This window comes from Cervus elaphus, chromosome 13 (assembly GCF_910594005.1).
Source record: "Cervus elaphus chromosome 13, mCerEla1.1, whole genome shotgun sequence".
In the NCBI taxonomy this organism is placed as follows: domain Eukaryota; kingdom Metazoa; phylum Chordata; class Mammalia; order Artiodactyla; family Cervidae; genus Cervus; species Cervus elaphus.
This window is the reverse complement of record NC_057827.1, coordinates 51,774,811-51,802,019: the sequence shown is the minus strand read 5'-3', so window position 1 is coordinate 51,802,019 and position 27,209 is coordinate 51,774,811. Positions and strand designations below refer to the sequence as shown.

Genomic DNA, 27,209 nt, shown 5'->3' with positions numbered 1-27,209 from the left:
TAGGTTCACAATGCTCAGATTAAGGGCATCTGGGCAGACACAAATTTAGGCACAGGCTCTGACTCAAGTGCTTCTACAGTCAGCCTCCTTTGTCATTTATGAAGACAAAATGGTAATAATTCATGGATCCTTGTGGAACTCATCATTCTTGAAAAAATACAGGTAGTCTATCTCATCTGTTAGGTGATGGTAGACTTTGATTAAGGGTGCTTTTGCCAATCTTCAAAAATATAGTAGAGAACATGACCAGCATCTGCCCATTTCCCCATCCCCAACCCCTGGTAGGCCATTGGTCCACTCCTTCTATATGTTCCACATTTTCAGATGCCCACGTACAAGTAAGGTCCTGCAGTATCTGTCTTCCTCTATCTGAATAATTAGGTGGAAGTTCTTAAAGACACTGCTACGGTGGGAGAGAAGGGCCAGAAGCTTCCTTAAGCAACCAGATTCTTGCAAAAGTTAATAAGTAATAATACTACTAAAAAAATATGGCAGAGGAGAAAGGGGATAACTTTTTTTTGCCCTGTTTCACTCTCTCATCCTAACAGATACGGTCTCATACTACCTTCCATGACTGTCCTAGGTGAACATAATGTGAACTCCATACATACTTGTTATATGACTCAGTCCCTTGGGACCTTATAGAGACATCTTTCCCACAAAAAGCCAAGGATACCACCTGCCATCAACTCAAGTCAATGATGAAAATTATATTTAATGAGTGCTCAAGGGTCAAGTGGAGAAGGAAATGGCAACCCACTCCAGTATTCTTGCCTAGAGAATCCCGTGGACAGAGGAGCCTGGTGGGCTGCTGTCCATGGGGTCACACAGAGTCAGACACGACTGAAGCGACTTAGCAGCAGCAGCAGCAAGGGTCAAGGGATGTGACTTAGGAAAGAGAGATTCAGAGAGTCTTGAAGGCTCATTTCCTCCCTCTTTCAGAGTTGTAACCATCTGAATTAGCCCCATGGGAGAAAAGGCCAATACCAACCACTGAGGTCTAAACTGAGTTTTCCCTACTTTAAACACAGAATTAACTAAATGGCAGACTTCCAACTCTTTCTTAAAATCAGGTCTCAAGATACCATATCATTATCTTGCTTCTAAAATATATCCCCACAATATCAATAACCTGAGAAATACGATTTTGTTATAAGTATTCTGTTTTACTGACCATATGTCTCACACATTGCCCTCCTCTAGGAAAATAATCCACTCTTTAAATCTACCAGCTCTTATGTGCCAGGCATCAGTGATACAAAGTTGGTTTTAATACAATCTGTGTCCTTATGGTGATGAAACAAAAACAAATCATATTTTAAATAAAAGGGCATACAAATAATATGAGAGATGGTCTATCTAATTCTGACTGGAGGAGTCAGAAACAGTGCCACAGAGAAGGTAAAGCTTGCCCTGAAAGAAAAATAAGGAAGGACAAACGAGTAAACAATGATATTCTAGTCAAATTCAAATATACGTATACATGTATATGTACATGTACATACATAAACACACACATATACTTGATGTATTAAGATAAAACTACGTGGAAAGCATATGACCAATGAAAGACTAAAATACAAATAAGTACATGAAGGGTTCCTTTCTCTTTTGCCTGCTTACCTTTGTTTTCTACCACCCTTCTCAGAGAATAGATGATTAAAAAGAAAGAATGGGAGAAGGAAAAGAATCAGGGAAAAAAAATAGAAAAGGAGGAAGAAGCATACAGAGCACCGTGAAGCAATTTCATAAAATAAAAATTACCAAAAAATTCACAATGTCTAGTTTAAACAAAAATGTTACTCATCTCTTTTCATTCCAAAACAAATCTCAGCTTATAATAGTTCCTTCAGTAGCTTTAATAACTGGGGGTCTACCATATAATAAGAACATTAATGTGGTTAAGAAGAGAATTATAAAGATGGATAAAGGATTTGCATTTTTTAACTCAATACTGTTCACTAATCAAGTACAATAGGCATCTTTACTCAGAATGTGAAAAAATAATTTAATGATTAAGGAATTAATGGAAAGTAAAACTTCCAGAAAGTAGCTGATAAAACCATCAATATGGATAGATTATGGCTCTGGAATAAAGAGACCGATGGTACAGAGAAAATGTCTAAGAAACATACGTATGCAAACATGGACATTTAAGATAAAAGTAATATTTCAAATTGATAAATAAATATACAGTATTAAAACAACTGTCTACCCATGGGGGAAAAAAACTCTTCAACTAAACACGAAAACCAAAATAAAATCCATATTAAGGACTTAAAAAGTCAAAACAAAATTTTAAATTTTTAGAAGAAAAGAGTATCTTTTTGATGTAGACAGGTTCTAAAGAAAAAAAATTCAGTACAAATAAAAATGGATTAATTTCCCTTAACAAAAATAGAAAACTTTTGGTTTTTGATATATAACAATAACATACATAACAATAAACCAAGAAAATATTTACAAAAGATAGAAGATTAGCATCCAAAGGATGCTAAGAATTCCTATTAACCTAAAGAGAAATGGATCAGGCAATCTACAGAAGTAAATACAAATGACCAATAAACATGAAAAGAGGCTCAAGCTCACAAATAATGAAGGAACTGTAAAAAAAAAATCAAAGAAAAATGAGAAAAAATTTAACTCATATGGCTGGAAATATTTTTTAAAAGTTTTATATCAGGTATTGAAGAAACAGCTACTCTCAAATACTTCACACATAACCACCCTTGAAGACCAAGGGTAACATCTATTAAAACCGAAACTGTATGTGTCTTACTTCCCAGCAATTTCATAACCTGGACTCATCTCTAAAGAACATATGTGCAAAAATAAAGTTTTAACTGCAGCACTGTTAGTAATGGTGAAACACTGAAAACACCCTGAATGTTCATCAGAGGAAAATGGATAAGACGGGATAAATAAATTGTGGTATATTCATATACTTAAATACAGCAATAATAATTTTTTATTAAAATGGAAAGAAATCAGGAACATATGCTGACAAAAACTTGATAAAATAGAAATTTTTAAAAAATCATATATAGACTATAAGTTTACAAACATTAAACTTATGAGTAATTGTCTCTGGGAAAGAAGGTAATGACGACCTTGGGAAAGGAAACAGAATAGTTTCCCCAGTGGCTCAGAGGGTAAAGAATCCACCTGCTGTGAAGGAAACAGAAGAGACTTCAACTCATATAGTATGCTGTTTATATTTGTTTTATTTACCCATTCTCTTTCTCTGACACACAGCTACACACACACACACACATATATATATGAAACAAATATTAATATGTAAATTCTGGTAGGTGATAGACAGGATTATTCTGTTTTTTAACTTCTTATTTTTTTTTTTCTTCACCTGTAAAATGGGAATAATAAATTTAAGAGTGTTAGAATGATTAATATAAAGCTCTTAACATCTGGCACAAAGTAAGCATCCCAAAGTAGCTGTAATGATAAATTTTTTATAATTACAAACTATATTAAAATATAGTATTGACTTGTGTGCTCAGTCGCATTCAACTCTATGTGACTGCATGGACTGTACCCCAGGCTCCTGTGTCCATGGGATTTTCCAGGCAAGAATACTGGAATGAGCTGCCATTTCTTCCTCCAGGGAATCTTCCTGACAAAGGGGTCGAACTCGTCCCTTGCATCTCCTGCACTGGCAGGCAGATTCTTTACCACTAGTACCACCTGGGAAGCCTATAGTATCGACTGGTCTCTTTCAAATCTATGATCATAAACTTCAACTGGATCCTCAACATTGCCCTGTAATCATACCACATTTCACTTACATGTAAATTCTTTCACTCTCCTAAATGGCTACTGTGTACCTTTTTCTCCCTCCAAATCTCTGACAATCCCCTCCCTTTCTCTCCTATCCCAAGTTAATGATCTTACACATCAAGAAACTTGATGCAACTAAACACACTCACTTAACCTCACTCAGCCTCTAATCTGTACCCAGTTGCTCTGCCTTCCTTCCTTTCACAAAGTTATTCAAACACTATCTAATTTCTTAATTACCCTCTGGATCCCACTCTTTTTGTGTACTTTTATACCCTCTCCCACACATCGTCAATTTCTCCTCTGATCTTAGATCATTCCCATCAGCAAATAAACATGTTGTAATGTTTTCTATCTTTAAAAACAAAAACATTTCTCCATCCAATTACCACCTCATCTCTCATTTTTATTAAAAGCAAATTTTTTCAAATATTGTTTACATTTGTCCCCACATCTTAATCTTTCCTCTATCTACTCTCTTCAGGAAGACTGAAAAACTAAACATGGATTTTTCAAGTTTATATAACTATATATAGCAGTAAGTTAGCAACCAAATGCTAATCATTAGAATTTAAAAAGGATCATTACACAAGAAAGTTGAAGCGCCACAAGAAATATATACTCCCAAAAAAGTGACAGCCTCAAAATTTGGAAACAACTTTAAAGTAAATCTCATCCTCTAAGAGCAGAAAAGCATCACTATGGGTTTTAGTACACTTTTTCAGCTTATGAAGACTCCAAAATCTCAACAAGGAAATCAAAGTGAACCTCACTTGAGACAAACTATAATTCTATCAAACGCATCTTATCTGAAAGAATGTTTGCAATGCAGGGCAATGGTCTACACAAACATCTACAGATCAGAGCCAGTAATGTAAAAATCTATGCCTGTGTTCTCCAAACTGTTCTGATAAAGCTCTCCCAACTGTTCTGATCTGTTTAGCCTGCTCTTCTCTCTCAAGGTAAAATTTAGAACTGTCCTCATCAAGTTGGCTGTATATGTCTTCTGCATAGCTTTTTAAAAAAAGAGAGATAAAAAGCATGTTTTTTAAATATGCAAGGCTGAAGACCACACTTAATTCATGATAAAACCACCAAGAAATAACATCTAAGTCTCTTTGCTACCCCTTACATAAAATATATTATCTAAATCAGTTAAAGATAAGCACTGACCAAAAAAAAAAAAAAAATGGAATACATACCTACATACATATTCCCTGCTCTTTGCTAAAGTTCAAAAAAGTACAAGGAGGAAAAACTATATAATTCACTATTAATGCATATCTCTAGAGTAGCATAAGATCTGCTGAGAATTAAGATTCTTATTCTTCTCTAGTACTTCTCTATTCCGGGAAAAAGAAATCGTGAAGTAGCATAGAGGAATAAAAGGACACTGAAGCTGGAGCACTGAAAGATCAAGAGGGGCATTGAGAGATTAAGAATACCAAAGAGTGAGAAAAAAAATGATAAAAACTGAAACTTTGTTTCATTAAAGTATCTGTGGTTTTATTTTCTTAACTTAAAATTTTACTAAAATATTTACATGAACTTAGACACAATTACTATCTTTCTTGTTAGATTCATGAATACAGTCATGTACATATGATGAATCATTATTGTGATTAATACCTATACTATAAATTACTTATAGATATAATTCTCAAGAATCGGTTAAAAGACTAAAAGTCAAGAATCCTGCAGATTCATACCCTGACAGTCAAAAAGCTATCATTTAAATTTTAGCATTTCTTTTCTTATTTGAATTATGTTACTAGTATCGTAGAAACACAGTTACTAATTACAGTTTACAAAAAGCATAAGAACATTTTAATAAGCATGTCTCTCAAAATGTATTAATAACTACTAAATGTGGGAGCAGGAGATGCAGAAGATATGGGTTCAATCCCTAGGTTGGGAAAATCTACTGGAGTAGGAAATGGCAACCCACTCCAGTATTCTCACCTAGAAAATTCCATGGACAGAGGATCCTTATGGGTTACAGTCCATGGTGTTGCAAATAAATGGACATGACTGAGTGACCCAGCGAACACACATATGGGAGTTAGATCATATTTTAAGACTTTCTAAAAACTTGTTCAACCATTAGTCAAGATTGCTTACTATGCACAGCTTTGTAAATAAGAGCAACTACAAAGAAAACAAGGCAATTACTTAGGAAGAACTTAACAGAAAAACCATATATTCCTTTCTTCCAAAAAGTAATTTTAAAATTTTAAAATTATATTACCCAAATATGTTTTTTAAAGCTAGTCATACAGTAAGTGAAAATACATCACAATAGTATTCATATAATCCCTCTGGCTAGATTGTATTCATGATCTCAATTATTTACCTTTCCTTGTATGCTTGTCCTTGAGAGGTAAAATACCTATCCTGCCCAATGATTCCAAATTCTGCCATGTGACTTGCTTTGTCAACCAAATGTTAGCTGTTGTGATTCAGAGAGGCTTCAAAAAGCATTTTGATGTTTTTGCTTTTCTACTCCTGAACTTCAAGGGTGAGATCCTCACAGAATAAAGTTCTACTTCTCACAGAATGAAACACTGAGCAAGGTAAGTAACACTGACGAAATTCGTGTTGCAGTTCAATGTTTATTAAGAATTTATAATGGGCTTGTTAATTACGGGACATCTTCTTGTTAAAATTTTAATTCTGATTACTTATGACGTGATATTTCTACCTAAATTCATAAGACAAATAAAAATAAACTGAAAACAGTTTCTTAACCTGAATGCTGGCTTACAGGTGTGCTCAAATTTTGAAACAATCATCAGGTTATATGCTTAAAAACACTTGCACTTTACATGCACTGTATCCAGATAAGAAGGTTGTTTTGTTTTTTTTTTAACTGTTGATTTTAAAATAAAGATTCCCAGAGAGCTGCAAAAATAATGTAGAAAGTTCCTGTATACCCTTTACCCAGTTTCCCCAAATGTTTACATCTTTCATAACTATAGTTCAATGTAATAACAGGAAACTAACATTATTACTAACTATGTGTATAGTTCTTGCCATGGATAGATTTTATCATGAATAGATTTATGAAACCACCAGCACACTCAAGATACAGAACTATTCCATTACCAAAAGGATCTCTCTCAGGCTTCCCTTTAATCACATCCACTCTCCTCCCTCCAGCATCCCTAATTCATGGCATCCACTAATCTGTTTTCTAGTTCTATAATTTTGTCATTAAAGGATCATATACATAAAATCATATATTATCTGACCTTCTGAGATACTTTTCTCAGTCACCATCATGGCCTTATGTTAGTCACTCAGTTGTGTCTGTCTCCTCGAGACCCCATGGACTGTAGCCGGTCAGGCTCCTCTGTTTATGGAGTTCTCCAGGCAAGAATACTGGAGTGGGTAGCCATTCCCTTCTCCAGGGGAGCTTCCCAAGCCAGGGATCAAACCCGGCTCTCCTGCGTTGCAGGCAGATTCTTCTCTTTAAGAAGACTTTTTAGTGGTTGCTCTAGGTAGTACATAACTTATCACTGTTAACTGCTGAAAACATTTACCAGTTTGATTAAAAGGTAGCTTGACCTAGAACAGGAAGTCCCTCAATTAAGTTTTTAAACTGAAAAAGGTGTGTTCACAACTGGATTTAGGAAAGAATGCTGTAGTCTGGTTTTACTAACATTGTATATTATATTATTTGGTCTGTCAACTAGATTGAACATTATCTAGAACATCTCAACATTAACCACTAATACTGAACTAAATGTTCTATTACTCCGATAAACAGATTACACAGATCACTCAGTTCATCTCTCTCACTGTATAAAAGGACTGAACTCCAAAGAGCTAAAACAAATTTCAAAAATCACATAAAAAGATTAAAGAGTGAAGATTAGAAATCAAATTTCTTAATTTCCAATCCAAATACTTTTTCACCTGCAGAATTCTGGAGAGGCTACAGTCCATGGGGTTGTTTAGTTGCTCAATCGTGTCCAACTCTTTGTGATCCTGTGGACTGTAGCCTGCCAGGCCCCTTGTCCATGGGATTTCCCAAGCAAGAATGCCCGAGTGGGTTGCCACTTCCTTCTCCAGGGGATCTTCCCAACCCAGGGATCGAATCCATGTCTCCTGTATTGGCAGGCAGATTCTTTACCACTAAGCCACCAGGAAAGCTCCAAATGTACCAGATGGGCTTAACAGCAGAATGGAAGTAACACTGGAAAGAGTCAGTAAATTTGAAGATAGATCAACAGAAGTTATTCAACCATAAAAAGAAAGAAAGGAAAAAAATTTGGCAATAAAATGAGGAGACAGACATCCATGGGACAACATCAAAAGGTCTGAAAAATTATAGGTTTCAGCCAATTGTTAAACAACATGTCAAATATGTTCCAATTTTATGAATAACGGTCACTATTGTTTGGGTTCCAGCCTCAGCTCCTCATCTAGCTAACTGTTCTAACTGAAGACTGTCAGGGAAAATCCTTCTTCTGGGACTCAGTTCCCTTCTCTATTTAGTAAGGACACTGGATAAATTAGTGGTTTTTAAATTTAGCTATTCCTCAGAACCTCCTAGAGAGGTTTTTTTGGGAAATACAGATCTTACCTCCAGAGATTATCTTCAGAAGGTGTAATGACAACATCGTACATCAACTATACTTCAATGAAATTTACAGAAAAACTAGGGCGGGGGAATGTGGTGAAACCCAGGCATTTGCATTTTTTTAAGTCCCCTAGATTATTTCTGATGATAAGCCAAGTTTGAGCATCATCACACTAGCTAATACTTGGGGGGAGAGGCAGAGCATGTGACAGGGACTCTTGGTACTGACAGCTTGTAAATTCTCAAAAGGAACATCCTTTACAAAAATATGAGATTTCCCTGGTGGTTCAGTGGTTAAGGATCCACCTTGCAATGCAGGGGACATGAGTTTGATCCCTGATCAGGGAACTAAGATCCCACATACCTTGGAGCAACTAGCCCATGCACCACAGCTAGAGTCCGTGAGTCACAAAGAAAGATCCCTCTAAGGACTAATGCAGCCAAACAAAAAATTTAAAATATATATATATGTGTATGTATATATATATATATATATATATATATATATACACACACACACACACACACACACACAGAGAAATACAATATATACCAAAAGCTTGAAATCAAACTCCTTATGAAAGGGGCTGTAAATTATTCATCTTTATTTTTATCACATCTAAAGTTTAAAATGAATGCTACTTAAGAAAAAAATCCTTGAAAGGAGGATTTCTATGCCACCTATTAACAGATTCTTAAGTCTGAAAGTCACAGCATATATAGTTCTAGACATAAAAACAGTAAGAAAAATATTCAGCTTTCTTAGAATTATTTGGGTATTCATTCATTCAACAAATATTTACTGGGCAAATATTACAGGCTCAGCACTGTTCTAATTTCTGGAGATACAGCAGTGAACTAAAGTGACACAAATCTCTGTTTTTATGAAGCTGATACTCTAATGATATCAAACAAAAGAAAGTAACCTCAAACCAAAGAAATTACCACTTCATACAACATACACACACTTTGTTAGTGCAGCAAAGGCTAACTCTTGGAATTAAAGGGTTTTTTTAACCACAATATTCTTCCTTCTCCAACTCCTCAGGAAGCAATCTGAACTAGTATATTTTTTAAAATGTAACTAATTTATGCAAAGCAGACATAGCTCACTTTACATAACAGTGTCTGTCCCTGAAACACTGTGCATAAATAAAAGTTTAGCAAACTGAATAATTTTAATAACATTCCTTGGGCAAATAGAGGCTATAAGGGAATAGCAGTTATTGCCTTACTTCAGAATATTCTACTGTGAGTCTTCCAGTAAACATATTTATCTTGACAATTAATCTAAGATATATTGCTCAAGGGTAAAAAGACAATTATAAGGTGAATGGTATAACTGCACAGAAGTGATGAAGGAATGGGTATACCTATGTTTATGAAAACATATCAAAAAAGAACTCCCTAAAAGATATAAAACTATATTCTGGGAGGGGCATGCTTAAGATGACAAGGGGGATTTTTTCACTTTCCTAATTACACATTTCTCCATTGTTTGAACTTTCTAACATAAATATAAACATGTATCACTTCTATGAGCAACAAAAACTATAAAGACATTGCATGGTGGGGGTGGAGGGAGGACAGTTTTCTATAATGTGAATAATTATCCCTAATTACTCTCTTTGGAAATTTGTGTTACTACTGTTTTCTAATATGTATCATGGTTCTCCTTAAGACAGGGCACATGTGTACTTCTCTATTCCTGTATGTTGCACACACACTGGATGCCTTTCAAATATACACACCAACTATACTCATTCCATACCTGATGGAGGAATCATCATCCTACGATCTTGTTCCCAGGGTGGTGAAAGGGAACCAGTGTCAGAAGACGCTCTGTGAGGATCAGTTAACCTATCAGAATTTGATTCTCCTCTTTCATTGGTAATCGGATGGTCCAGAGGATTCCCTGGGCCTCTTGAGCCTAATTAAAGAAGAAAGATACAACTGTTTTATCTAAAAAAGTATTATAAGATCTCATCAAATAAAATCCAGGTCTTTTTTGAAAGGCAAAACAATCAGATTCTAACCAAGTTTTCCCAAGACACATTAGACTATAACTCTATCCTACCAAAGCCATTTCTAAAACAAAAGGAAATATTTTGTCATATACATAAATACTTGCCTATAAAACTCATTCTTAAATGTTATTACCATCATTAGTTACATACAAAATCAGTGGTTAAATTGGAAATTATAAATACTAAGTCTGAAAAATAAGAGTACAAAGTAAATAGCAAAGTAAAGGGTTTCTATATCAGATGTAATAATTATGAGATTTTTTTTTAATTAAACTAATATGCCAATAGTCAAAGAGTATGAAGCCTTTAAAACAGTCATCTTAGAGGCTATGTACCTATTTTAATAATTCTGCAACTACTCAAAGTATATTTTAGAAATGTACTCAGATTAACTTAACAGCTACTTAAGAAATTGCATCTTACTATTGTAGTAAGTAGAGACATGACTCTTCATGATTTCTGCCTCAGAAATGATTTTAGCCAGTCTGATTACAAAATTTATATATGCCAAATATATTTGACTTTAAGCGGCTTCTAGCAATTTTTAAATATCAAGTTCACCTCCAAAGAGAGCTCATTAACTCTGAAGTCAAGTCTAAAATAAAGAGTTTCAAAAGCAACAGCACTGTTGAAATAAACACTGAACAAGGTAACACTCATTTGGGTAAGAAAATCTGACATGCTAACATTTATAAAGAAAGGGAATCATTCCAAAATTCCCTTCCTATGACCACAGAAAGAATGGCACCTCAACTAATAACCCATACTCAATTAAAGTGAAAAACACAAATATAAAAAGGTTTAATATTAAATAACAAAATTAATTAATTAATATTTGATCTATCATTGAGGGGAGAATGAGGTCTCCTCAAAACTACATTGCCCAGAAAACAAAAGCTTATTTAATTTTTCAAAGAACAACTTTAAAAAACAATTATTTTAATAGAAATCATTCTAAAATGCTCCCCACATTTCAGCACTTCCTTTAAGAGATAAAAGTACCTTTTCATGGTAACTTGTAGCAATCAGTATAAACATTCTGTTTTTGTTTTTTTTTTTTAATTTTAGTAATTTTTAAAATTGTTCTATCTACTCTTGTTGTCAGGAAGCCAACTGACTTTTATGTCAGAAGGTCTATTTATCCTTATTCCTTCTAGTTTGTTCATCCTTTTAATCAGTTCATCAGAAGGGAAAAAAAGGCTGGGATAGCAGAAAATTAAATCAGTGAAATATGTGCAAGAGTCAATTAGGCTGAGGTTGTCTAGAGTGAAAAATGGATCTTTAAAGGAGACACTCAAAGACTTTCTCCTGATTGCTTACCTCCAGAGGAAAAAAGTACAGGCAAGTGACTATTAGGTGAAAAACTGCCAACATGAACATGCTAAAGGTCAAGGTTTTTCATTCAGTCCACAAGTTACATACAATTTACTCTAAAAAGAAATTATTTTCCTTACACTCAATCTTACTCAAACATGTATCTCATCCAAACTTTCAAAAAAAAAAGATAAGAGGAAGGAAAAGAAAGGTCATTCTTCTTTTGTGGGTCATAGAAACTTTCAGTTCAAAGCAACTCTTTTTAAGGCCTGCTAACTTACCTAAAACTTCTGTAGCTTTTCTAACAAACAGTAAAACACCCTTGCAAATGATCTAATCACATTGTATCTTGAAAGTTATTTAAAAAAGAAAGGAAAGTAACTTAAATAGGAGAGGAGAAATCAAAGGTAATTTTTACTGTTATTTCAAATATTCAATTAACTACAAGCAATCCTTGACTTATGTCATTCAACTTCTAGTGATTCACATTGCCAATTTAGCTAGTTTATACCCTTACTTATAGGGCACTGTTTTTCAGAACTGTTGGCTGCAACCCATTGTGGCATATGAAGTTAATCTTAACTAGTATTCTTTCTTAATGAAATGGAATAGAACTGAATAGAAGTTCTCAAAAAGCATCAAAGATAGTAAGGGTAGTACTACCTCATGTGACTGGCTTCAATAACACTTATGTTCACGTGTAATCTGACATGATATAAACAGAAATTCAGGGCTAAAAACCTAAGGCTCTCGATTTTGGAATAAATATGTTTGAATTTTGCCACAACACAAGGGAAAGTTCTAAAGTAACTTGACAAACAAAATATAGTTGAGAGATAAAAGAGGAAAACTCCAGATCAAAAGAGGTATACAGGTAACATCAGTGCTGATGAGGTAACTGCAGAAAGATCAATAGCTAATGCTTGGGCTTGAATGGCTCTGGAAATTCTCAAAAACACATAAGGGGGTAACAAAGCACACGATCTTGGGTCAGTTTCTTAAAGTATTAACATATGATTTAGGGCTCTTTTAAGGTTCCCAACAAAACTATGTCTACAAGAGAGCACTTCTGAATTCCTTATTTCTTAAAAAAAAAAAGCTCTTTCACTTTCTGATTTTTTACAATAAAAAGATCATGATAATAAAGTAAAAAAAAATTTTTTTTAAATTCTGTATTCCAATAATGCTTAATTAAAATACAATTTTATGCTAGGTTATACTGTTACTATATTTCATGTATACTTTTATAAAGTTATATATTATGTAGTAAAAGTTCCAGCTTTTAAAAAGATTTTAAAAGATGATGTATCAAGTCCCTGACCAAAATGTAATCCATCAGAAATAGGTTTCTAAGGGAAAAATATATTCAAATTAGATGTCACAGAGTTTCTTTTCCAAACAAAAATTAACCCAGAGTAAGTAAGTGCAAGGAATGCCTGTATTTTTCAAAGGTTTATTTTAAAGATCATTTTAAAGATAAGTTGAGATGAAAATATAAAGTAAGGAAGAAATCTAGAGTAATAAAGATGTTTAAACAATATACCTCTTCCTCCTCCCCCTGGAAGCAAAGGTGAGAGTCTGAGTGGACCCTCCAACAAAGTTGGAGGGGAGAGAAAAGCTCTCATTTCAGGTGAAGGTCGACCCAATGGTGAGGGACCATATGGGGAATGCTCTGGAATAATTAAAACAGCATATTTAAATTCATAGTTTCAATTACCTACACTATAGATTAGAATCCTAACTCAGCAAATTACCATCGGGTCATTCTATTGCCAATTTAAATTTAATCTCTGTCCTAAATACTAAAGGTGCCTTGGGTTTAGCTAATATGGGATAGAGCTATATATAGAACCATGTGTTTAAGTCTATCTACCAGACACTTCAGTCAATAAAAACATCACTCTTTTGGTAACTAATACACTTAAATGATCATACACTATTAAGTAAAGGACACCATATCTTAGAGTTATAAGAGGATTTGAGGGGCATGAAGTTTGTTTGTTTTTGTTTTGTTTTTAATGGCAGTATGCTTCCAGATAGTTCAGCTGGTGAGGGTTGTACCAATAGAAGGGCTCTGTTTAAATCAGGGCCAGACAGGGCCTGTATTGGGCTATGAATTACCCGAGTAAAGTTCAGATTTTCAAAAGCAGGAAAAAAAAACCACAAAATACTCTGAACCAGCAGAAATTACTTCTGATTTATCACCAGTGAAAACTTAGTTTTACACATCAAATAAATCACTTTATCTATAAACCATATAACCAAAAGTGTGATCATTTTACAAACTTCACCATTCTCAAATAATGGTTATTCTTCCAAAGATCGAAAATCAACAACATTATCAAAAAACAAACAAACTTCAATGCCACCCAAAATAACACTTTTCAAAACATGCTAAATTTTATTATGCAGCTTATATAATATTTGAATGTAGTTACAACAAAAGATCAAAGCATTATTTACCCTGAGACATTTTTGCATTAGATTCAGATAAAAATTCTTTCTGTGTAACTCCCTCAACTCCAGACTTTGTTCCTATTTGAAATTCATAACAATCTGCTATTTCTTAATGTAGAAATACTTAATGAAACTGGACTCTCAAAGTGATTTTTATAACTTTTCAACAGTTATTAAAAGAGGAGTCTACCTACACAAGATAGGTTTGCTTTTACTACCCTAGAAGCTTAATTCCAATTCAAGCAAAATTACTTTGAAAAATGTAAACTATTTGGAATAGTATGAGATCATAAAGATGCTAACTCACTAATGAATGGACAGAAATATTAAATACATCTTCCAAATAACTGGTTCTTTTGGAGGTAATTAAAGCAATCAAAACTCAGATTAATAAAGTTTTCCTACCCTTTTAATGAAGTTTTAAATAATTTAAAACCAGCTGTTTTAATTCTTATTTTTAAAATTCAAGCAAATTCCAAAGAATGGTTAACATGTAAACAGTCACAATGCTATTCCATTTAAGCAATCTTTACCCATTCACTCTCCAAAAAAATAATGAGTACCTTACTATGTACCAAGCACTTTGCTTCCCAAGGAGCTCAAGGTACTAAACATACATCATCCTACAAAATACCACTGAGAAAGCCATTACTCACATTATTGCTAGAGAACAAAACTCAGAAACTTGGCAGACCACAAGATAACTCAGATTAGAACCCTAGCTCCAAAATCTAAAAAATTCATAAGTAGTGTTAATTCACACTAATATAAATGGTATGTACAAAATATATTAAGTATTTTTTTAATGAGGGGTTAAAAAAAAAACTACCTCTGCCAAATGCTGTATTTGGAACATCAAGTGCATAAGGATCTTTTTCTAAAAGTTCAATTTTAAACTCTGTTTCAGTTAATCTGCAAATAAAGAACAAACATCACTAAGTTACTTATCTAAGAGAAGCACTCACATTTCAAGAAAAATGCCACTATTATAAACTATTTTTTATTATCTCAATATCTACATAAAAGAAACAGGTCCTTTAAAATTATTCTGACCAAAATACCTTTATATATCCCCCACTATTTATTTTAGGGTAACAGGTTCCTTTTGCCTCATGATAGTGATGTTTTGTTGAGGTTTGGAATTGTTTTATTCTCTTTCAAAACTAGGCTACAAAGAATACCATATCACAGAATCCAACTTTTAGAAAGATTGTGAAGGGCCCTCCAAGGTCAATGAGTTCAAAACTATTATTTTACAACTAAGGAAAGTGAGGTTAGGAGTTTAAATGATTTATGCAAAATGAAAGTACCGGGGTTAAAGCTCAGGGCTCCCAGCTCTGAGTCACATAAGCTTTCCGTTGTAGTGTTACCCATACGATTCCAGTCATAACATAAAGTTGGAACCTGATTAATTCATCCTACTATTTTATTCCTTTCCAAACTTTTATCTGAAAAATATGACATTTTAAAAGAATCTTATTTCTAGTTCTATGCCATTAGATCTGAAATAAAACATTTAATCATATGGCTTTAATTTCTGAGTAGAAAAGACAAGTAAGAGACTAAAACTAATACTGGATAATGTTAATAGTACATTCTGTCAAGAAATTATAACACTATGGGAAGACTTTTACAGTCTTCATAGAAAACCATTTACTCTTCCCTTCAATTGTACACTGTACTCTTTTATCCTCTCATTCATTTTGTTATTGTAAAGCAATGCCATCCAATATAATAAAATCATGGAAAAAGAGAAATAATAAACATTCTATCCATTTATTCATTAAAAGATGTTAATACTCTGTGAATTACCATGTCAAAAAGATTTATCCTTTCTATCTCCATCTCTTATAATCTCTTTCTACCCACTCTGATTTAAACAAAATTTTTTTAAGTTATACTTTTTACAAAAAAATCTATGAAAAGTTTCTCTCTGTTACAGTAACCTCTAGTCAAGCGTTTCAAACAAAAAATCTAGTAAACTCTAATAGAACTAAGGTATACTTTATTACTAGATATGTTGGGTCACTGAAAGTCTGTTTATCCTTATAAAAATATCAACTACTTAATAAAATAACAACTAAGAATAAAAGTCATAAGCAAAGTTTTTAAAGTATTCCTACTAAGATACTTACTTTTGTCTGTTGTGAGCATTTTCTTTCCTTAAATCATTGAGGTTTCTTTCAGCAGTCCGAGCTGCCAACTTAAGGAAAATAATATATTTTTAAAATAAATTTATGAAAACTTGAAATATAAGCATACATAAATATCTCAATAATTGCATACAAATATCACAATCACTTAAGTATGTCAGTAAGCATTTCAGTAAACTCAATGTAAAAAAAAATTAATTTAGAAAATTATATCAAAAAGAAATGAGTTTCATACAACCAGATGAACCTAAGGCTGGAGTTTAATCATGTACTTGCCAAGAAATGCTTTCAGCTAGATGTGAAGTCAAGGATTAGAATTGCTTGGTGTTGTAAATATCCAAATAACATGACAAGAGCTATGGAAGAGGACTCAAGCTTAGGAATGGAGACTCAGAATTATGCGTGGCAGCATTGGCAGCGGAACAAAGTACCTATCTCTGGAAAGAGATCACTGTAATTCTGTGAAACTATAAAGGTCTAAACATGCTGGTAAAGGCCATTTTTTTTAATGACTGAATATAATCAAAGAATGCTGCATGTTTATTAAGTACACAGCACTGTAGAGATACATTCCTTTAGTCTTTTACATTTATTTACAGACACTTTCATTTAATAAAAATCAGAGTACCAATACAGATGTTACAAGAAAAAAAGGCTATACCAAGAATATGCAATAAACCCAAACAGCTGTGGGTAAAATTAAGCTTGCATAGAATACTACGTTTCCCTGTTATCCTGTGGACTCTCCAGGATAGAAGCAGCAGAGTGGGGAACACCACACCCGCCAGATTAATGCAGTTCACTAGGGCAAATGTGACAGTCACCAAAAGGCAGGCAAATTAACGCAGTCTGTAATTGTGAACTGTACCTGAGAATTGACTTTAACTGGGCCAATATTCACTAAAAATATAGCTTAACCACATGTTAGCACTCAATATCAAAAGATTCCAGGTGTAAATCTTTTTCCAAATTATATAATCAATTTTGTACTAACAAAAAAGAACACCATTGTAACAATTTTTGTTAACAAAATACCAATTCATTTAACTTTTAATGATGCAGAACTAAAATCATTTCTAAATGTTTGCTAATGTGTAACATATTTACTCTTAAATACATGGCACAAAAATGTGTAGTTAAGTCAAAAGTAAGTTCTACTCTGATTATAGTGTAGTATATATTAAAGATATACCTACAACAAAGAAATATAAAAATAGACTGATCACAACGGTTCACATTTGAAAAATCTACCCCCAGAAGTTAGCAAAAACTGTAATCTTAGTAAATAACCAACTATGTTGTAATCTAGAACATTTATATTCAGATATTGAACACTTGAATTAAAATACGCAAAAAGATTCTATTAGGTACAGGTGTTAAGAAGGAAAACAAAACAGTCCCTATAAGCTTAAATCTGTGGTAAGAACAAATACAAATAACCACAGTACTTGCCACAGGATACAAAAAAAAAAAACCCAAGTACTATGACAATTTAAAGGAAGATTAAATCTAACAGGATGGAGCAAAGAAATGCTCAACAGAGTAAGTAACACCTAAAATTAAGAAATTATTACAGTAAATTAGTGGAAACAAACTGAAAGTTCATAAAATGAAAACCTTCAAAAAAAAAAAAAGAAAACCTTCATAGAAAAGATAAAACTTCATAAAAAATATCTATGATATATTAAGAAAGGTTATAAAACATTAATATATGATCTTGTTTTTTTAAACATATATATGTGCTTTATGTCTCAATGTATCTATAAAAGTATGGAATAAATTAAAGTACTACTGCTGATTACTTCTTTGTACTTTTCTACATGGTATAATTTTTGTTCAATGAGTATATAAAATATCTTTTTAGTTTGAGACATGAAGGGCATATTTTCTGCATGTTTTAATTTAAGGTCAATGTCATTATTTACTAAACAAGAATTTCAATGTATTGAAAAGAAAAAGTATAAGACTTGGAATCTTAAAAAAAAAACATATAAGACTTAGAATCTAAAAGGTCAATGTTTCAATCTCCAATCTTAACTCTCTAATCACGTGACCTAGGGCTGTTTCCTCATCAGGAAGACCTGAATTACAATACCCATTTTTTTTACAGTTATTGTGTGGACTAAGTGAGTAATATATGTAAAATGCCTTTGAGTACAGTGCCTAGAATATACGCAATACTAATAAACATCAGTTCCTCTCCATCTTTAAAAAATAATTTGCATCTGAGCATTTAGAAAGGAGTGAGGAAGACTAAACTCACTTCCAAGACCAGCATATTATTTCAATAACAAATATTATTTCAGTAACAAATATTACAGAAGCATATACATAAAAGCTCAAAACTGGGAAGGATCCTGATATTCAACTTATCTAATTTCTTACTCTAAGCTGAAATCTCCATTCCAAGAAACATCCATGCCTAAAAATAAAAATATCTTCCAAGCTTCAGTACAACAATGATAATTTAACAGTTAACATTTATTGAATGCCTACTATATGTCAGGTACTTGGCTTCAGAATTATCTTCTTTAATGTCATCACAATAACTGTGAAATAGATACTAGTAATATCTCTGTCTTTAGGTAAGGAACGGGTGGTAAGTGATAGAGCCAGGATAGCAACCAAGACAGGATGACTCCAGACCCCATATTCACCTACTGTGCAAATCACTTCCCCTTGAAGACTTTGAGGGGCAAGTCTTTCAAAGGCCAGCTGTTAACAACAGTTCTTCATGTTAGAGAGACCATCCTGATCATTACTCAAAATCTATATAGTTATCACTTTCTCATACAGTTCCTCCAAAACACTGACATGTCATTTCTTGTGAAGGTCTTTTTTTTAATGTGTAACAAGTAATTAAAAATCAGAGAATCAGATACCTGAATTATATTAATATAACTTTTAGAACTAGGACGGGCTTTAGATTATTACTTCAGCTAGTCCCATTGTTTTACAGATGAGTAAACAAGCCCAGAGAATTTTAAAAATTTGTCCACAAGTAATTAGCTGGCAATCCACTGCCTGAAACAAGTCTATGAATGTTGCCTCACCTCCCCCAGAGTATAAGCCCCAAAGAGTAAAGCTCCTTGCAAAGAAGTAATGTGCTAAAAGCAGAGAAGGAAAAATCAGATTTTGTGAATAACTGTATCATAACAAAGTATTTAGTTCATAAGGGATGTAATTCCACTACTGGTGAAATTAAAAGAAACTGATTTCTTTATACACTACCTTTTTTCTTAGTTATAAAAGTGTACCTTTACACTGCTCATCTAAATTAGGAAAAAGAACAATTTGACAAAAAAGCCTAAGAAAATTCAATACTTACCCAATTATCATGTGCTTTTTTCTCATGAGAAATAATCTGAAAAAGAAAAGTCATTAAAATACTACTAATAACTATTTTTTCTGTAAAAAACATTCATACCTACCACTATGATTTAATACAAAACTCATAAACTCAAATATAACTCAATCATCTCTAAAAAGTCAGCAAGTATTATTTTAAAGCAAATTTTCATATACATATGATCTACTCTATTACACTTCTAAAACAAAAACAATGTTAAGACAACTGAAATTTTTGTCTAGTACATTTCTGTTTTACACAATAATCAATTACAATCAGTTCAGTTCAGTTCAATTCACTCGCTCAGTCGTGTCCGACTCTTTGCGACCCCATGAATAGGAGATACCAATTAAGAAACAACTAGCCAGACTGGTCATATATTTATATATAAATAAAAGACCCTAATGCTGATATATGTTTATTTATTTATGCAACTCAAATTCCCAAATCAGCAGTAGTTCACATAGCAACTTTAAACAATGTCTCTTGTCCCAGAATCTTTGCTCCCTAGAAATGTTCCGCCACCACATGCAAAACCTCAAGAGACTAACTATACTCCTGCATCAAAACAGATATGAATTCAAACAAATCACCACTGTTTTAAGTTACACATACACACACACACACACACACACACACACACACATACCTGTCCTTGATAAGAATGAATAGTTCTCTCCAACTCTTCTTCTAGATCTTTGGCTCGCTTTCTATAAAGAACAAACAATCATTCTACTCTTAACATAAACTAAGAAATGACAGAACACACTATCTCTACTGAAAATATTAATTAATTTAACACCTAGACTGCTTTGTTTCATGTAATGCTAGAACTCCACATGTTCATCACCTTTGGGGTTGCTGGTTTAGTTGCAAGGTTCTAAAGCATATTTTTTTCCTGATATAATTTAAACATTAGGTAAGCTTTAGGAATATTACTACTTGAGTTTACCTAAAACAAAAATCATGAAAAGATTTAGATGGAATACTGGCTCATATTCATTTTTAAGAAGCATATTGGGAGATGTATTCAGATGTCTAGTGTCTTAACAGAACTCTAGGAAATTAAAGATCTGTGAGAAAGAAAATGCTATTACCTTTATAAGACTAAAAAGACTTAAAGTTCATAAGACTATAAAAAGACCTTATAAGACTAAAAACTTCTTTTGGATAAAATTCAAGCTTGCTCTTCCTAATGTAAAATGAAGTATCACAACAATTTGGAGTACTGCTGAATCTTGTCACTTATTTTCTCTAGGTTTTTATTATTTCTATTATTTTAGGATTAATTATTTCAGAAAGGATTGAGCTAAGGTAAAAACTAGATTTATGGTCTTATAAACACTTCTTCATAACTTTAATTAAGGCTTATTCTTTTTGCAGCATACTTCTCAAACTGATTAATATTATATACATTCTTCCCCATATGAACCAAAGAGGAAAGACCTTAAAATTAGTCACATTGACAAAGTTCTTAACTTTAACATAATATAGGATTGCCCATATTCAAATCCAACTACTCTAAGAGATTTTGAATTACATAAAGTAAAACTTTTTTCCTTTTTATATTTTCTGTATAATCGCATAAGAGCAAGACATCTAAATGAAAAATAATAAAACAAAATTATGGGGGATTTTTTTTGATTACTCTATTATTTTTTTCTGCTTTTGGGCTTTTGTATGGATACCCTTCCTACCTCAAAAAGAAAGGGGTGAAATATATTCATACCTATAGGTCTCCAGCTCTTCAGCTGCATGGTTGATCTTTTCATCAGCTTTGGAAAGTTTCTCCTCTTTCTCTAACCGGTAATTTTCCTCCATTGTCAATTTCCTTAAAACAAAAAGTTTTTATTTCTGTTATTGTATGTCATAAAATAACCAATGGTATATTTTTAATTATATCACAACTGGTGATTTATTCTACTAAAGCAACCTGTAAATATCAATAAAAACATCACACGTAAGAAAAAAACAAATGTACCTGTGTGGAATTTAATATAATAGAATCAAATTGTAAAGCACCTTATCCAATACAGTACTACTAATACAGATGCTTTAAGAGTTCACCATTAGCATTTATATTTTTATCATTGAACAAAAAATGTTTCAAAATCAAATAGCTTTCTTAAAAAAATAAATTGATGAGATGCAACCCAATCATAAATTAAGAACTTTGAATAACCACATAATGAAAGTGAAAGTCACTCAGTGGTGTCCAACTCTGTGACCCCATGGACTATAGAGTCTGTGGAATTCTCTAGGTCAAAATACTGGAGTGGGTAGCCTTTCCCTTCTCCAGGGGATCTTCCCAACACAGGGATCGAACCCAAGTCTCCCACATTGCAGGTGGATTCTTTACCAGCTGAGCCACAAGGGAAGCCTAAATAATCACATAAGCTGAAAGCAAAATATCTTTAAGCTATTTTATCTGCCACTCAATGGAGTGACCAATGTAATTTATTACCTGTGAAGTATCATTTCATTTTCTTGATATAGTTCAGTCATTACTTTAAGTTTCTGCTGAAGTTTTTGAGTTTCACTTTCGAACTGTGTATTTTCTGACTGTAAAGATGCTTGTTCAGTCTGGAGATTTTTAATACACTCTACAGAAAAATTTTTTAAATCACAATTAAGGGAGCAAATATTTTGAGCTACACATTAATATTTTATAAAAATAAAAATTACAAAAACTAGTTATTAATAAACTAAATTCTTTCTGACAGAAAATTGATATTTTGTTTGCCTAAATACCTTTTAACATGTTAAAGAGCTATATAAATTATAATTTTTTTATTATTTAAGGATTTCCTACAAAAAATTTCTAAAACCTTCAGTACTCTAATTCTAGCATCTAATTTTCAGTCTAGGAGACAAAAGTCACTAAAATTCTCAAAGTTTTGGTGATGAGGATTTTGAAGGCAAATACTTTAGCTTAATATTTCCTGTGAATCTCTCCCACATGATTAATAATGTATCTTTTTTTCGCTAGTAAAGTTTACCCATTAATACTTCTACCCAGCCTCTTTTTAAGCCAAAATTTTTATACATGGTAAAAATCAAGCCAGAAATTTGGATCTTCTCATAACGAATGCCCCAAAGTCCTGCTGGCTTACACCAGATCAAGACTGGAAAGGAAAATACTAACTTTAGCTTTGTTTCAACCTAAAAGAATCATCCATGAAAATTAAACAATTCTAATTAATTATGATTATAAAATAATCAGTGGGTACACTAATTAGGGAAATTATTTGTTTCAACATAACATAATTCAACTCCTCTAAGACTAAGGTGACATCTCCCCAAAAAACGTGTATGAATCACAACCATAGGACAAATCTTGAAACAAGGCAAAACTCACTCTGCCTAAACAGGACAATTCCAAAACAATACTAACAATCATTAGAATTTTATTGATTTATGTAATGTTATATAATTATTCTAAAACATCTACTAATTAAATATACACACCAAAAAGATAGTTTAATACCTTAACATTAAATGATTAAATGTGCAGAAAATTGTCCACATCTGTCTTTCCAAGAAATTTTTAAATCTAGATCAGTAAAGTTTGTTGACCTTTGGCCTTAAGCCATTGCCATGTCATCTTAACAATTCTTAACAAGCCATTGTTAAGTCACTTAACTGACATTCATGTTGGATATTACTTCTTTTAAAATTGGATCATCTCTATTTAAAAAAAAAAATCAAACCAACACTTAAACTTTCATTATATTTTTTCACTTCTACCATAACTATTTTGTTTCAAATCCTCTGTATCTTAAAATAGCACTGTAAATGATTACCAAAAACGGCAGGGTCAGAGGAGAAACAATTCAGAAGAAAACCTTTCTGTTCTGAATAGAAGATTAATTATAGAAATTTATCTTTCATGACTCCCTAAAATAAGAAAGATTTGCAAGAAGGGACAGAAAGTCTCCAAATACTAGTTTTAGAAAAATAGTAATTTGCCAAGATACCATATTAAGTGATGGGGTAACTGGTGAGCAAATTCCTTACTGTCCCAGCACTCATTACAGTTCCTCACTGAGAGCCTGTTAATGTACTAAAATAGGGCTTCCTTGAAAGTAGGCTCCGTATCTTTTCCTCTTGTAAATCTCCCATGGCTTTCAGTACCATACATTAGCAAAACTTTAAGTTAATATTAATGTTTTCCAAAATTCAAAAATAACCGAACTACCAGTACCATGTGAATAGGGCAATGATAATTTTTTAAATAATCTGTATCTTTGGTGGTTCAACCTTTTCAAAAAATATCTTATTATAAACACAGTTTACTTATTTCAGAAATTTTTGAAAATAAGTAAAAAGAAAACAGAAATCTGTCCATGATCCCATATTCAAAGAGAATCATGGCTGACATTCGAGAATGTCCTTCCATCATTTTTTTATGCTAACAGTTATGCTGAATTTTTTTTTTTTTTTACAATATGGAATGTTCCTTACATCAACTTTTAAAATTTTGGAACATAACAGTATTTGTTCACTTGAGGAAAAAAAATGCTATCAGCAAAATAAAAAAAAAATCTTTTCAATGAAAAACAACATCAGTTCTACAGGCCTAACATCATTCCCATATATGTTAATATACTATGCAAGGACATTAGAGGAAAAAACTGTACCATAAAAACATCTATAAAATATAGAAGTACCACTACTAAAAATCAAATCTGCAATTAACAAAGTTTTTTTTAACTAAGTTTTAATTTGCTACTTTTTAGTAACTAAAACCATACCAAATATTTGACACTGAAATTGAAAGTACAGCTTTACATTTTTTTAATAATGCCATTAATTTTATATAAATATGGGGGAAACGATATGACTTTACCAACAATAAAAACTCAGACTAACTTTTCACAAATAACAAACAAAAGTAAAAAAAAAAAATCAAATTGTATCTCCCCATAATTGATTCAATTAATGTTCTATTCTCTATAAGAAGACATATTTATTCAGAGAAACTTTGTAAGTCTATAGATTATCTACCTGTAAGCTCTTCTTTTGTTTTATCAACTTCAGATAATTGAGTGTAAATTTGGTTTCTTTCTCCTTCTAGGGTTTTTAAAGAAGCTCTTAACTTCAAAGAATGGGAGAAGGAGAAGAAAAAAAGCAACATTAAACAATTATACCAAAACAAATAAAAATCTCAATATACCATCCTAATCCTTTGAAGCTCTTTTACACTCCGATGAAATTACTACGCAGACTACAGAAGCCAACAATGGAGTTTCCATCTTAGAAAGTTAGCAAAGTCATCAACACATGTAAATCTCAAAACAGGAATAAAGAAGTCAGTGACTAATGCTTGAACAGCAGCTGTTTGCTTTCAGCACATAAATTTTGATCAAAGCAACCTTCAAGCTACATTACTGAAACTTCACATAGATCAATAAAGATCAAGATACCACTACTAGGATGAAACAGAGTAGGGATAAATCACAAGAAAATGAATCTAGTACCTACTTCTCAAGATAAGATATGGGGCAATAGAATATTAGAAAACACTGAGACCAGAGGATGAAGAACATTGAAAGAGGAAAAGTATGGGAAAATATGTAGTAAATAATCTTAATACAGTCCTTATCCAAAGAAATGAGTGCACACCTTGAAAATTTTTATTACAATAAATTCTAAAAACTAACAATATGAATTTCTAGTTACTGTAAAAAAATTAAAAAGCAACTGAAGAAAATTCTGATCACTTCTAAAACTTCTGTCACTTATATGGTAACTATAAAATGGACATTTAAAACAGTTACTAGGATATATGGATTTAATCCATGCTTTATCTGTTTCTCTATATTCTTATGTAGTAATGCAAACCTTAGCAGCATGAATCAGTTTCTTCAAAGCTCCTTTTGGTTGATTATCTATAGTGAAAAACAAAAACATAATAACTTGATAAAACAGTACAATGACACAACAGACAGCCAAATGATTTTATTAGTTCACTCAACTAGAGCTTTATAATCCCTTGCTACAATAAAGAATTTAATATAAGGCACAGTGGCCTCAGACCTGCTCCAAGGAAGCTAAACAAAAAAAGCAATGGAATTATCATAGTATCATGTAACACGGTTCTTCACCACTAACTCCAAAAACAGAGTTAAAATAAGCATTTGGGAATCACCTAAATCTAGCCCAGTTTCAATTATTCTTAGAATCCCTCATCAGACAAAATATGACCAGAATTATATTCCAAATTAAAATAACATTAAACATGAGTTTTCTCATTAGAAAAATAATTATTTCTAAAAAAATAAATTAAAATTTAAAAAAAAGAAAAATAATTATTTCTTACAAAATAAAGCAGAAGTAAAAAAGTACAAACAGAACTATAGGTCTTTACTTTGGAGTATACTTTTCTTCCAAGACATTAATGTTATCATCAAAGAAAATCTTCTAAAAAAAAAAGTCACACCTTCTCCTTAACATATTTTTTACTGACATAGAGGATGGAGGGAGAGAAAAGAGAAAGGTTACAAAAGTCAGAAAAACTATCACTGGGGGGAAACTCAAAGAAGATACCTGAGATCTCTCTGCACTGTTCTTATGATTTTCTGTGAGTCTATACATCAAAACAAGATGTTCTCTTTCAAAGTCAAAAGAACTGATCTGAAAACATACTAAGTGGCTATAGGGAACCTAACTTCTGCTGAGTTTTCATACTGCAACCAGTAATGGCAACAGAATTTGGGCTGGTAAAAATTAAAGTACTGTCACCATATGAACCATCTAAAGAAATGCATCTTAAGGCATTCATTTATATAACACTCAATTTTCCAACTACTCACCCATCCATTTGATCAGCTTACAGTACAGGGGGAAATAGGCATGGAAAGAATTATGATGCTATGTGAAGACTGCTGTGGTCGTGGTTGTGGTTTAGTCGCTAAGTCATGTATGACTCTTGCGACCCCTTGGATTGTAGCCCGCCAGGCTCCTCTGTCCATGAGATTTCCCAGGCAAGAATACTGGAGTGGGTTGCCATTTCCTTCTCCAGGGGATTTTCCTGACCCAGGGATCGAACACACATCTCCCGCCTTGCAGGTGGTCCCCTACATTACAGGCAGATTCTTTACCACTGAGCCACCAGGGAAGCCAAAGACTGCTATAATGTACAACACATAAAAAGAACAGAGATGAGGAAGGCTGAAAGTCTATCTGAGGCACTGAAGAAAGATTTACTGAAATGGAGCTATCTTAGCTGAAACAACCATAAGGGATAGCGAGAGACGAAAAGAATATTACATGAGTATATAAAGAGTATTATGCACATGGGGAACTAAAAGGATATACAAGAGCCAGTCATCATTTCCAGTAAAAGAAGATGAGTTATGACTTAATACCTAGGTATGCATCACTTTCTGAATCACTCTTCACTTCCCATTCCAAGTTATCATCTGTAATGTCTTCACCAAGTACAGCAGTCCAGTCTTTCATCTTTCGTAAGCGCTCTGTCAGAGACTTGACATTTACCAAAGGGGGAAAAAAAGAGGGTAATG

At 32.7% G+C, this 27,209-nt stretch overlaps 1 protein-coding gene across 15 annotated transcripts in view; it reads right to left on the bottom strand.

Annotated features, from left to right (window-relative positions):
- Window positions 1-27,209, bottom strand: part of MIA2 (MIA SH3 domain ER export factor 2) — a 90,595-nt gene that overhangs the window by 7,270 nt on the left and 56,116 nt on the right. For 11 of the 15 annotated variants that reach the window (XM_043922637.1, XM_043922638.1, XM_043922645.1 and 8 more), the window contains 11 exons: window positions 27,054-27,171; window positions 25,528-25,574; window positions 24,691-24,781; window positions 22,148-22,286; window positions 21,413-21,514; window positions 20,333-20,393; window positions 19,663-19,698; window positions 16,317-16,384; window positions 15,011-15,093; window positions 13,268-13,396; window positions 10,155-10,313 (listed from right to left, as the gene is read on the bottom strand). In XM_043922637.1, the coding sequence (XP_043778572.1) occupies window positions 10,155-10,313; window positions 13,268-13,396; window positions 15,011-15,093; window positions 16,317-16,384; window positions 19,663-19,698; window positions 20,333-20,393; window positions 21,413-21,514; window positions 22,148-22,286; window positions 24,691-24,781; window positions 25,528-25,574; window positions 27,054-27,171 (1,033 nt within the window). The remainder of the gene's footprint in view (window positions 1-10,154; window positions 10,314-13,267; window positions 13,397-15,010; window positions 15,094-16,316; window positions 16,385-19,662; window positions 19,699-20,332; window positions 20,394-21,412; window positions 21,515-22,147; window positions 22,287-24,690; window positions 24,782-25,527; window positions 25,575-27,053; window positions 27,172-27,209) is intronic. The other 4 variants (XM_043922639.1, XM_043922640.1, XM_043922652.1 and 1 more) reach the window with 1 other exon arrangement.